This window comes from Ambystoma mexicanum, chromosome 11, assembly GCF_040938575.1.
Source record: "Ambystoma mexicanum isolate Mex_15411 chromosome 11, UKY_AmexF1_1, whole genome shotgun sequence".
NCBI classification, from domain to species: Eukaryota; Metazoa; Chordata; class Amphibia; order Caudata; family Ambystomatidae; genus Ambystoma; species Ambystoma mexicanum.
The window spans coordinates 21,068,718-21,082,544 of record NC_090934.1 but is presented as its reverse complement, the minus strand read 5'-3'; the positions used below and the strand labels follow the sequence as shown (position 1 = coordinate 21,082,544).

At 45.3% G+C, this 13,827-nt stretch overlaps 1 protein-coding gene across 2 annotated transcripts in view; it reads left to right on the top strand.

The window, feature by feature from the left end:
• Positions 1–2,273: 2,273 nt before the first annotated feature.
• LOC138503006 (antizyme inhibitor 2-like) overlaps positions 2,274–13,827 on the top strand; it is a 609,069-nt gene continuing 597,515 nt past the window's right edge. For both annotated transcript variants that reach the window (XM_069622438.1, XM_069622437.1), the window contains exons 1-2: positions 2,274–2,442; positions 3,238–3,329. In XM_069622438.1, coding sequence (XP_069478539.1) covers positions 2,388–2,442; positions 3,238–3,329 — 147 coding nt within the window. In that variant the 5' untranslated portion in view covers positions 2,274–2,387. The remainder of the gene's footprint in view (positions 2,443–3,237; positions 3,330–13,827) is intronic.

Genomic DNA, 13,827 nt, shown 5'->3' with positions numbered 1-13,827 from the left:
CTGATAACGTTCAGCCCCCTGCTTATGCAACGCCTTTCCACTGTCCCGTTCAGTTTCCTCCTGGCTATGTCCATGGCTCTGTTTGATGCTGCCCCTCGCCATATTTTTCTGGCTAGTATTTCAGACATAAATATGTTGTTGTCTCTCCAGTTTCCTGCTATCCCTGTCAGGGATGTGCACATGTCCCATGTTAGTTGCTGCCTTCCTATCTTAAATATGACTAAAATAACATGAATAGGATTGCGGTACATATAACCAGCCCTCTGGATATTAATGTTCTCTTTGCAGGAAGTGCTGCTGTCTGTGCCTAGCTGCACCAGTGCTCGGGTGGAGGTGCACGAACCGCGGAGCTGTCCCAGGAGCGGCGTCACTCACCCTTCGCTGAACTCCTCGCGAGGTCACGACTGGAGGACCAGAAGGAGACCACCGCCAGAAAATGAAAGTTAAGCGCTTTGAGGCGGGCTGCCCAGTGTCAGCGCTCTGTTACACCCCAGCTATTACTATTTTATTAGAGGCCCACGAGGGGCTCGGGGTTGGCAAGCTTCCGCGGATGGCTGGCCCGCCTACCGATTGGGGTCCATATCCCATCACTGAGGTGTGACCTCCCTCCTGCGCGATATATGGACCGTCGATATCAGACATCACCTGCATGTGGGCCTCAAGTCCTGCCTGCAGGAAAGGGGCAGCCAGGCCAGGCTTATCAGCTGCACTGCACCCGACCTGGGGCTCAGCTGCAGAGGGGGCGCTCGTGCCATGGCCGGGGGCTCTTGGGTGCGCACCCAGCCACCCCCCAAACCCCACCCGCGCGGGGGCAGCCGTGACCTCCAGGTGATGGAGGACCTGGGAACCCGGAGCCTAGCTCTGCACTGCACTAGTACGACACCCCTTATGGACTTCTTTTAATGGGGTGACCCATATATTCTCCCAAACCCCCCTCTCTTACACCCTGCTCACCCATCCATTGCCCCCCACACATATAGCTAAGCAGGCCCAACTGAATGTCCACTCACACCCGGTGCTCGACGAAGACACAGTATACCCCAAAAAGTATGCCCCCAACTTAAAGCATTGGCAAGGCGCACCTTAGCCGGACAATGCACACAATGCTGTTCTATATGTGCAGCGCACTTCCGGTTTCCGGGGCGCCAGCTTGCCGCGCGTGCCATGCCCCCAATGCTGCTGATGGGTCTGTGGTGAGTGCTGTCTCGCTTGTGCTGGGGGATCGTGAGTGCTAAGACCATCTGTGCTAAATTCAGTGGGGGATCCGCCTGCAATACCTTGCTAGAGATCTGTCCCCCACTTCAAGGCCAAACTCGGGATTTGGCAGTGCGGTAAAAAAAGGCGGTAATTTCATTATCATCCCATAAAGTGACGGTAATAGAATGCGCCGCGGTACTTGGAATGAGGCCCAGAGTAGCTTGCTGTGCGGGCTCCCGCTGCTTGTGATGCTTTTGGGGGTTTCCCTGATATAACGCGAAGCGCCGATTGATGGGCGTATTATAGCGCCTCAGATGCTACATTCTTTCTGATGGAAAGTGTGAGTATCTCAAGTTTGCCTATTCTGATTTTGATAATATGTGCACCTTGCACAACTTCAAGACAAGGGTACTGCCTGTGGCACACACCTCTGGGAGGCATGGGTCTGTGGCAGACCAACCCAAACAACACGTGTGTTCGACATTCTTTTTCTGCATGAAAATGTCCATGAAACGTCACCCTGTTCGGCATGAGAGTTCGCATCTGTTCGGGTGAGTTGTACGCCACATTTGGTAAACTTCCATTAGATGAGGTCAAAGGTTGGAGAGAAAACATTTTCTTTTAAAAGTTACAATGGAAGTGTCATGAAACTGTAACTGTGGCGTTGCCATGGTGACACCACATGCATATAAGTTTGGATGTGGCGGCTGTACGTGTGTTTGCTTACTCTGCTAAACTATTTTTTGCTTGAAACTGCTGTACACGCTGTGGGATTTTCAATAAGAGTTCACACCTGCGCATTACCAAATTACCAACAGTGTGTGTCCCTGCCAAGGTCTCCTAACCTCTTAGAAAGAGCTGCTCCTGATGTGCCCATGCTACCTGTGCTTTCATTTCATAATAAAATGTCCCTTTTGTGTCTCCGTAGCCCCCTCTCCTCCAAAGCCTTTAATAAATGATATGGCGGGGTGGGGGGAGGGGAGGGACGGAATCTTCCTGGCTGGAAATAGAGCTGTCTGTGGCTAGAAATATCAACAGCTCACGCCTCTCCAGCACTTGCTCCTGTCTGTCACCCCCGCGCTCCCGAGTAGCTTCCTGGGGAGTGTGGGGGGGGGGCGGGGTATGGCACCGGAGATGGCAACACCTAGCTGCACAGTGCTGGGATTGTAGGCAGCAGAGACGCTGGTCCTATGTGCACCGCGACCGGCTCTGGGACAGCTGTGCAAACTCTGAGTAGTAGCCAAGGTTAGTGAGCACCGATCCGGACCAGGCCACATTGCTGCATGGGTGCCTTTTCCAATGGCGGGCGTTGGGTATAGAAACGATTTTACAGATGGTGGCAGCACATTACGTTGGTCTCCTGATTGAAAGGACGCACCCGTAGGCTCACAGCAATGCTAAAACGTTTTCCATATGCCCTAGACCCCCACCCGCACCCACTCAGGAGCAAGCTTTTCAACTCTTTCATGCATTCTGCTGAGTCATCCATACTGACACCTCAACACCACCTGCCCCTTAATCCCCTTCCCATACACACACCCCACACACACACACACCCACACCCCCCCACACACACCCACACACACCCCCACACCCCACACCCCCACACACAACACAGGCTCACACACACCCCACACACACACACCCACACACCCCACATCCCCCCCAAACACACCCACCCCCGATACACACACACACTCCCCACCCCCCACACACACACACCTGCCATCACTCCTACTGTTCTACTGACTCTACCCAAGCTCTTTAAGACTCAGCTGTCATGTGACCAGCTCTACCTGTTCCGCTGAAATCTTTAAGATGATAGATAGCCTGTCATGCCATGAATTCTGATTTAACGTTACCCAGGGTGGTAAGGCTTGCCGGGTGCGTGGCTGGCTGGCCGGCCCGCAGCATTTATGGCCTGAATCTACTCCAGCTCTGCAATCCTTTAATTGTACCAACCTACTGGAAAGCTCTGTAATTCCCCCATAGGCTAGACCACCTCTGTGAAACCTTTGTATAATTAAGGTGTCCTTTTAGGAAGGAGCATGTCTGTGGAGGCGGCCATGATGGAGGCAGGGACATCAACACAAGATGCCTTGGAGCTGATGATCCAAGAACGCACTCTATCGGTGAGTACGCGTGAAATGCAGCCTTTAATGAAACTTGGCCGACGTGAACATGTACAGATAAAAACGTGGAACTCCACAGCCTATTGGTGGATTAGTAAAAGTGGGGAGGTGTGGGTGGACGAGAGGGTCTCAAGATGACAATAAATGAGCACACTCTCCAAAATGGAGGCATGAGATTGAGCCATTCAAGATGGCGATGACTCTGACTGCTGTGCAGCGGTGATCAGAGTGTTCTGTGATTATGGTGGTAAATTGAGCTTCAGACTGCAACGTCCCACCAAAGTGCAAGAAGATAAGTTTACAAGAGCGGGACCAGATGTTAAAAGAAAGCTTTAACATAACTTTAGTAGAGAGTGTGTGTAAACATCAAATTACAACAGGAATAAGGTCGAAAATTAATATAAGGTGCACTGAGATTTAACTTTCCACTGGGCACAAGGGGATTTAACTTTACAGTAGGGTGTGAGGAGAGTGCACTTTACACTAGGTCGCAAGGAGATTGCACTTTACGGAAGGTACTAGAAGATTTAACTTTCCTCTGGAACACAAGGGGATTTAACTTTACAGTAGGGTGGAGTTGGAGGGTGAGGAGAGTGCACTTTACAGTAGGTTGTAAGTTGATTGAACTTTACAATAAGATGCTAGGGGATTTAACTTTCCACTGGCCCACAAGGGGATTTAACTTTACAGTAGGCTGTGAGGAGATTGAACTTTACAGTAGGTAGCAAGGAGAATTAACTTTACAGTAAGGTGCAAGGAGATTGAACTTTCCCCTGGGCAACAAGGGGATTTAACTTTACAGTAGGGTGTGAGGAGAGTGCACTTTACACTAGGTTGGAAGGAAATTGCACTTTACAGAAGATGCTAGGAGATTGAACTTTCCCCTGGGCAACAAGGGGATTTAACTTTACAGTAGGGTGTGAGGAGAGTGCACTTTACACTAGGTTGCAAGGAGATTGCACTTTACAGAAGGTGCTAGGAGATTTAACTTTACAGTAGGGCGTGAGGAGAGTGCACTTTACACTAGGTTGCAAGGAGATTGAACTTTACCATAAAGTGCTAGGAGTATTAACATTCCACTGCCCGCGAGGGGATTAACTTTATAGTAGTGTGTGAGGAGAGTGCACTTTAGACTAGGTCACAAGGAGATTGAACTTTACAGTAGGGTGTGAGGAGAGTGTATGAGGAGAGTGCACTTTACACTAGGTTGCAAGGAGATTGCACTTTACGGAAGGTGCTAGGAGTTTTAACTTTCCACTGGGCCACAGGGGATTTAACTTTACAGCAAGGTGAGAGGAGAGTGCACTTTACACTAGGTTGCAAGGAGATTGAATTTTATAATGAGGTGCTTGGAGATTTAACTTTCCACTATGCCACGAGGGGATTTAATATTACAGCAGGGTGTGAGGAGAGTGCACTTTACACTAGGTCGCAAGGAGATTAAACTTTACAATGAAGTGCTAGGAGATTTAACTTTCCACTATGCCATGAGGGGTTTTAACTTTACAGCAGGGTGTGAGGAGAGTGCACTTTACACTAGGTCGCAAGGAGATTGAACTTTATAATAAGGTGCTAGGAGATTTAACTTTCCTCTGGAACACAAGGGGATTTAACTTTACAGTAGGGTGTGAGGAGCATGCACTTTACACTATGTTGCAAGGAGACTGCACTTTACGGAAGGTGCTAGGAGATTTAACTTTCCACAGTGCCACAAGAGGATTTAACTTTACAGCAGGGTGTGAGGAGAGTGCACTTTACAATAGGTCACAAGGAGATTGAACTTTACCATAAAGTGCTAGGAGTATTAACTTTCCACTGGCCGCGAGGGGAATTAACTTTAAAGTAGTGTGTGAGGAGAGTGCACTTTACACTAGGTCACAAGGAGATTGAACTTTACAGAAAGTGCTAGGAGATTTAACTTTCCACTGGCCACAGGGGATTTAACTTTACAGTAGGGTGTGAGGAGAGTGCATTTTACACTAGGTCGCAAGGAGATTGAACTTTACAATAAGGTGCTAAGAGATTTAACTTTCCACTGGGCCACGAGGAGATCTAACTTTACAGTAGGGTGTGAGGAGAGTGCACTTTACACTAGGTTGCAAGGAGATTGCACTTTAGGGTAGGTGCTAGAAGTTTTAACTTTCCACTGGGCCACAGGGGATTTAACTTTACAGCAAGGTGTGAGGAGAGTGCATTTTACACTAGGTCGCAAGGAGATTGAATTTTATAATGAGGTGCTTGGAGATTTAACTTTCCACTGGGCCACAAGGAGATTTAACTTTACAGTAGGGTGTGACGAGAGTGCATTTTACACTAGGTTGCAAGGAGATTGCACTTTACGGAAGGTGCTAGGAGATTTAACTTTCCAGAGTGCCACAAGGGGATTTAACTTTACAGCAGGGTGTGAGGAGAGTGCACTTTACACTAGGTCACAAGGAGATTGAACTTTACCATAAAGTGCTAGGAGTATTAACTTTCCACTGGCCGCGAGGGGAATTAACTTTATAGTAGTGTGTGAGGAGAGTGCACTTTACACTAGGTCACAAGGAGATTGAACTTTACAGAAAGTGTTAGGAGATTTAACTTTCCACTGGGCCACAGGGGATTTAAGGTCGCAAGGAGATTGCACTTTACAGAAGGTGCTAGGAGATTGAATTTTCCACTGGGCCACAGGGATTTAACTTTACAATAGGGTGTGAGGAGAGTGCACTTTACACTAGGTTGCAAGGAGATTGCACTTTACGGAAGGTGCTAGGAGATTTAACTTTACACAGTGCCACGAGGGGATTTAACTTTACAGAAGGGTGTGAGGAGAGTGCACTTTACACTAGGTCACAAGGAGATTGAACTTTACCATAAAATGCTAGGAGTATTAACTTTCCAATGGCCGGCAGGGGAATTAACTTTATAGTAGTGTGTGAGGAGAGTGCACTTTACACTAGGTCACAAGGAGATTGAACTTTACCATAAAGTGCTAGGAGATTTAACTTTCCACTGGGCCACAGGGAGATCTAACTTTACAGTAGGGTATGAGGAGAGTGCACTTTACACTAGGTTGCAAGGAGATTGCACTTTACGGAAGGTGCTAGGAGTTTTAACTTTCCACTGGGCCACAGGGGATTTAACTTTACAGCAAGGTGTGATGAGAGTGCACTTTACACTAGGTTGCAAGAGTGCTTTTTACACTAGGTCGCAATGAGATTGAACTTTACAATGAAATGCTAGGAGATTTAACTTTCCACTATGCCACGAGGGGATTTAACTTTACAGCAGGTTGTGAGGAGAGTGCACTTTACACTAGGTCGCAAGGAGATTAAATTTTATAATAAGGTGCTAGGAGATTTAACTTTCCTCTCGAACAAAGGGGATTTAACTTTACAGTAGGGTGGAGTTGCAGGGTGAGGAGAGTGCACTTTACAGTAGGTTGCAAGGAGATTGCACTTTAAAGAAGGTGCTAGGAGATTTAACTTTCCAGCAAGATTTAACTTTACAGTAGTGTGTGAGGAGAGTGCACTTTACACTAGGTCACAAGGAGATTGAATTTTATAATGAGTTGCTTGGAGATTTAACTTTCCACTGGGCCACAAGGAGATTTAGCTTTACAGTAGGGTGTGAGGAGAGTGCACTTTACACTAGGTCGCAAGGAGATTGAACTTTACAATGAAGTGCTAGGAGATTTAACTTTCCACTTTGCCACGAGGGGATTTAACTTTACAGCAGGGTGTTAGGAAAGTGCATTTTACACTAGGTCGCATGGAGATTGCACTTTACGGAAGGTACTAGGAGATTTAACTTTCCTCTGGAACACAAGGGGATTTAACTTTACAGTAGGGTGGAGATGGAGGGTGAGGAGAGTGCACTTTACAGTAGGTTGCAAGTTGCTTGAACTTTACTATAAAATGCTAGGAGATTTAACTTTCCACTTTCCACTAACTTTACAGTAGGGTGTGAGGAGAGTGCACTTTACACTAGGTTGCAAGGAGATTGAACTTTATAATAAGGTGCTAGGAGATTGAACTTTCCCCTGGGCAACAAGGGGATTTAACTTTACAGTAGGGTGTGAGGAGAGTGCACTTTGCACTAGGTCACAAGGAGATTGCACTTTACGGAAGGTACTAGAAGATTTAACTTTCCTCTGGAACACAAGGGGATGTAACTTTACAGTAGGGTGGAGGTGGAGGGTGAGGAGAGGGTGCACTTTACACTAGGTCGCAAGGAGATTGCACTTACAGAGGTGCTAGGAGATTTATCTTTCCACTGGGCACAACTTTACAGTAGGGTGTGAGGAAAGCACACTTTACACTAGATCCCAAGGAGATTGAACTTTATAATAAGGTTCTACGAGATTTAACTTTCCTCTGGAACACAAGGGGATTTAACTTTACAGTAGGGTGGAGTTGGAGGGTGAGGAGAGTGCACTTTACAGTAGGTTGCAAGTTGATTGAACTTTACAATAAGATGCTAGGAGATTTAACTTTCCACTGGCCCACAAGGGATTTAACTTTACAGTAGGTTGCAAGGAGGTTGAACTTTACATTAAGATGCTAGGGGATTCAACTTTCCACTGGCCCAAAAGGGGATTGAACTTTACAGTAGGTTGTGAGCAGATTGAACTTTACACTAGGTTGCAAGGTGATTGCACTTTAGAGAAGGTGCTATGAGATTGAACTTTCCCCTGGGCAACAAGGGGATTTAACTTTGCAGTAGGGTGTGAGGAGAGTGCACTTTACACTAGGTTGCAAGGAGATTGCACTTTCCACAGTGCCACGAGGGGATTTAACTTTACAGCAGGGTGTGAGGAGAGTGCACATTACACTAGGTCACAAGGAGATTGAACTTTACCATAAAGTGCTAGGAGTATTAACTTTCCACTGGCCACAAGGGGAATTAACTTTATAGTAGAGTGTGAGGAGAGTGCACTTTACACTAGGTCACAAGGAGATTGAACTTTACAGAAAGTGCTAGGAGATTTAACTTTCTACTGGGCCACAGGGGATTTAACTTTACAGTAGGGTGTGAGGAGAGTGCATTTTACACTAGGTCGCAAGGAGATTGAACTTTACAATAAGGTGCTAAGAGATTTAACATTCCACTGTGCCATAAGGAGATTTAACTTTACAGTAGGGTGTGAGGAGAGTGCATTTTACACTAGGTCGCAAGGAGATTGAACTTTACAATGAAGTGCTAGGAGATTTAACTTTCCACTATGCCACAAGGGGATTTAACTTTACATCAGGGTGTGAGGAGAGTGCACTTTACACTAGGTCGCAAGGAGATTGCACTTAAAGAAGGTGCTAGGAGATTTATCTTTCCACTGGGCACAAGGGGATTTAACTTTACAGTAGGGTGTGAGGAGAGTGCACTTTACACTAGGTTGCAAGGAGATTGAACTTTATAATAAGGTGCTAGGAGATTTAACTTTCCACTGGGACACAAGGTGATTTAACTTTACAGTAGTGTGTGAGGAGAGCGCACTTTACACTAGGTCTCAAGGAGATTGCACTTCACGGAAGGTACTAGGAGATTTAACTTTCCTCTGGAACACAAGGGGATTTAACTTTACAGTAGGGTGGAGGTGGAGGGTGAGGAGAGTGCACTTTACAGTAGGTTGCAAGTTGCTTGAACTTTACAATAGGATGCTAGGAGATTTAACTTTACAGTAGGTTGCAAGGATGGTGAACTTTACAATAAGTTACTAGGAGATTTAACTTTCCACTGGCCCACGAGGGGATTGGATTTTACAGTAGGTTGTGAGGAGATTGAACTTTACAGTAGGTAGCAAGGAGATTGAACTTTACAGTAAGGTGTGAGGAGAGAGCACTTTACACTAGGTTTCAAGGAGATTGCACTTTACAGAAGGTGCTAGGAGATTTAACTTTCCACTGGTCCATGAGGGGATTTAACTTTACATCAGGGTGTGAGGAGAGTGCACTTTACACTAGGTCGCAAGGAGATTGAACTTTACAATGAAGTGCTAGGAGATTTAACTTTCCACTATGCCACAAGGGGATTTAACTTTACATCAGGGTGTGAGGAGAGTGCACTTTACACTAGGTCGCAAGGAGATTGCACTTTACGGAAGGTACTAGAAGATTTAACTTTCCTCTGGAACACAAGGGGATTTAACTTTACAGTAGGGTGGAGTTGGAGGGTGAGGAGAGTGCACTTTACAGTAGGTTGCAAGTTGATTGAACTTTACAATAAGATGCTAGGAGATTTAACTTTCCACTGGCCCACAAGGGATTTAACTTTACAGTAGGTTGCAAGGAGGTTGAACTTTACATTAAGATGCTAGGGGATTTAACTTTCCACTGGCCCAAAAGGGGATTGAACTTTACAGTAGGTTGTGAGCAGATTGAACTTTACACTAGGTTGCAAGGAGATTGCACTTTAGAGAAGGTGCTAGGAGATTGAACTTTCCCCTGGGCAACAAGGGGATTTAACTTTGCAGTAGGGTGTGAGGAGAGTGCACTTTACACTAGGTTGCAAGGAGATTGCACGATAAAGCACGAGAGTGACGTGGCGCTGAGATCGACCAACATGGAGACCTATGCAAATTCCACGCGCTTAAGGATGAACACCTCAGCAGTAATGACACTAACCTCTAACTACTGCCAAATAAAAGCGCAGGCAAATGCTAAAGAAGAGAAACTTCTTATGGACTACTGCCCATTACTCCAACCATATTACATTAAAAAGACGGGAAACAGGAAACAAGCAAAGACCAACCATTATAACAACGAAACCCTCAGGAACAAAAGACGGGAGATGAGAAGAGCTGTGAGAATGGCCAGGAGCTCACCATCACGCGTTAACGTTGAAACAGCTTCGAAAGCCACTAAAGCCTATAAGACCTGGTTGAAAGGCTTTAGATTACAACTTTACCAAGACGACTCAGAACAAATGCTGCGAGTGCTGGCCGGTAAGCAAACAAAATCATTCTGGTCGCTGGTCAATTCTAACACCTCATCAAGCAAAGACGCCTTAACATCAAGCGTAACAGAAGAAGCTTGGATAACACACTTCGCCACCCTTTTTGACCCAGTGGACAACGAGATAAAACCCAGGAAAAATAGACCTAACCGATGGGCAATAGAACCTGACCCACTCAGCATTGAAGATAAAATTAAGAGCCTCAAATCATCACGAGCTCCGGGTCCTGATGGTCTGTCGAATATGGATTTAAAATCTAACCCAAAAGTCTGGTCAACTTTAATAGCCGAAATTTTCAAATCCTGTACAAACTCTACATCTGTTCCGAAGTCCTGGAAAACAGCCAATGTAGTCCCCATCTATAAATCTGGAGACAGAAGCGATCCCAACAACTATCGCCCAATAGCATTGTTGGACTGCATTGGCAAACTCTTCGGTTCATTTTTACTGGACAATTTCAAAACCTGGATAGAGTCCTCTGAAGGATGGGATAACTTTCAAACAGGGTTCAGGAAAAACTTGAACACCATGGCGAACATTTTCACCATTAACATCTTGAAAGCCAGAGTGCAGGAAGGAGCCCCTCCCCTTTGCATGGCATTTATCGACTTATCCAAAGCCTTTGATAAGGTAAACAGAGAAAAACTTTGGATAAAACTTGCCAACTGGAACTGCCCCGAGAACCTTTTAGACCCAATTCAAGAACTTTACTCGGAAACATCCATGAGAGTCAGACTGAATGGCACTGGGCTACTATCGGCAGTGATAGGAACATCTAGCGGAGTTAAGCAAGGATGTCCTCTGGCACCGGCACTTTATAACGCCTATACTGGTGATTACCAACACGCCGAAAAGAACGTTAAAGCTTTCCCGCCCTCCATAGGATCCGAGAAAGTCAGCAGATTATTCTATGCGGACGATATAATCCTTATTGACCAGACAAGGATAGGGTTACAGCGAAAGCTAGACAATCTGAATGAATATCTCCATATCAACGACCTTGAGAGCAATACCACAAAAACTAAAGTGATGCGACTAATGAAAGCGGCTAAACGCAAAACTTCAAAGGCTTGGTTTTTTAACAACATTCGGCTGGAAGAAGTCGACACCTTCAGATACCTGGGTACGATGTTCAGCAACAACAGAAACGAGCAACCTATGCTAGACCTACTGACCAACAAACAGAAAACTTTACTAAACCAACTGATTATAGTGGACAAAAAATGTGGCCGCTTCTCAATAAAAGCGGCGACAAATTTTTACAAGATGAAAGTGGTGCCAGCACTCACCTATGGGACAGCTGCATTCTTTGGTATTCCTGATTCAACATGGCCCAAATTGGAAGGCGCACTCTGGAAAAAAGTGCTCTGTTTACCACCCTCGATTCCAATAGCCTTGATAAGAAGGGAATTGGGCCTCACTTCTCTACTAGGAATAGTATCCATCAACACCTTGATGTTTTACAGAGAAGTCAGATTATCGGCGGAGAAAATATATGCACTGATTCGAGAGGAAATTGGAAAAGGGTCTAACAAAACTCTCAAAACCTGGTGGGAAAAAAATCAAAAGCTCCTTGTTACAATTGGAAGCTCAGACGAGGAGCTTTTGGCAAACCCGAAGAGAACGGCTAAAAAACTCAAAGATCTAGATTGGTGTGAGACCCAACAAACATCAGCAAACTACAAATCAGTAGCCCACTTGCCGGCGTTTGCCCAAAAACTGAACGAACCTATCGGCTACCTACTTCAATTTCCGAATAAGATCTACCGTGCCACCTTCCTAAGAGCAAGATTAAACATTCTAAAGACCAACGAGATACTGAAAATTAGAGGAAAATCCAAATCCGATGGCTGTAGATTCTGCCGGAATCCCGAGCTAAAGGAAAGTCTAAGACACCTGATCATCCATTGCCCAGGAACTGTTAGCAAACGGAAAATCTACCTGGACCACCTTTACTCAAACTTTTCAAAGATGGACGAGGACTACTGGTGGGCACACTTGATGAACGGGCTAAGTCGCAGACCGGTCATCGCGGTGGTAAACTTTATACACAGTCTGAAGTTGGACGCCATCGGGGAAGGTTCAGAGAGCCCTTAAAAGACTTAGCCCGTTTTTGATGAGAATCTAAGAAAAAAAAAAAAAAGAAATCTCACCTCCACTTTTGTAAAAACTGCTAACAGTTAAACAAAACAAAAAAAAAACAAAAAAAAAAAATTGCACTTCACAGAAGGTGCTAGGAGATTTAACTTTCCACAGTGCCACGAGGGGATTTAACTTTACAGCAGAGTGTGAGGAGAGTGCACATTACACTAGGTCACAAGGAGATTGAACTTTACCATAAAGTGCTAGGAGTATTAACTTTCCACTGGCCACAAGGGGAATTAACTTTATAGTAGAGTGTGAGGAGAGTGCACTTTACACTAGGTCACAAGGAGATTGAACTTTACAGAAAGTGCTAGGAGTATTAACTTTCCACTGGCCACAAGGGGAATTAACTTTATAGTAGAGTGTGAGGAGAGTGCACTTTACACTAGGTCACAAGGAGATTGAACTTTACAGAAAGTGCTAGGAGATTTAACTTTCTACTGGGCCACAGGGGATTTAACTTTACAGTAGGGTGTGAGGAGAGTGCATTTTACACTAGGTCGCAAGGAGATTGAACTTTACAATAAGGTGCTAAGAGATTTAACATTCCACTGTGCCATAAGGAGATTTAACTTTACAGTAGGGTGTGAGGAGAGTGCATTTTACACTAGGTCGCAAGGAGATTGAACTTTACAATGAAGTGCTAGGAGATTTAACTTTCCACTATGCCACAAGGGGATTTAACTTTACATCAGGGTGTGAGGAGAGTGCACTTTACACTAGGTCGCAAGGAGATTGCACTTAAAGAAGGTGCTAGGAGATTTATCTTTCCACTGGGCACAAGGGGATTTAACTTTACAGTAGGGTGTGAGGAGAGTGCACTTTACACTAGGTTGCAAGGAGATTGAACTTTATAATAAGGTGCTAGGAGATTTAACTTTCCACTGGGACACAAGGTGATTTAACTTTACAGTAGTGTGTGAGGAGAGCGCACTTTACACTAGGTCTCAAGGAGATTGCACTTCACGGAAGGTACTAGGAGATTTAACTTTCCTCTGGAACACAAGGGGATTTAACTTTACAGTAGGGTGGAGGTGGAGGGTGAAGAGAGTGCACTTTACAGTAGGTTGCAAGTTGCTTGAACTTTACAATAGGATGCTAGGAGATTTAACTTTCCACTGGTCCACAAGGGATTTAACTTTACAGTAGGTTGCAAGGATGGTGAACTTTACAATAAGTTACTAGGAGATTTAACTTTCCACTGGCCCACGAGGGGATTGGATTTTACAGTAGGTTGTGAGGAGATTGAACTTTACAGTAGGTAGCAAGGAGATTGAACTTTACAGTAAGGTGTGAGGAGAGAGCACTTTACACTAGGTTTCAAGGAGATTGCACTTTACAGAAGGTGCTAGGAGATTTAACTTTCCACTGGTCCATGAGGGGATTTAACTTTACATCAGGGTGTGAGGAGAGTGCACTT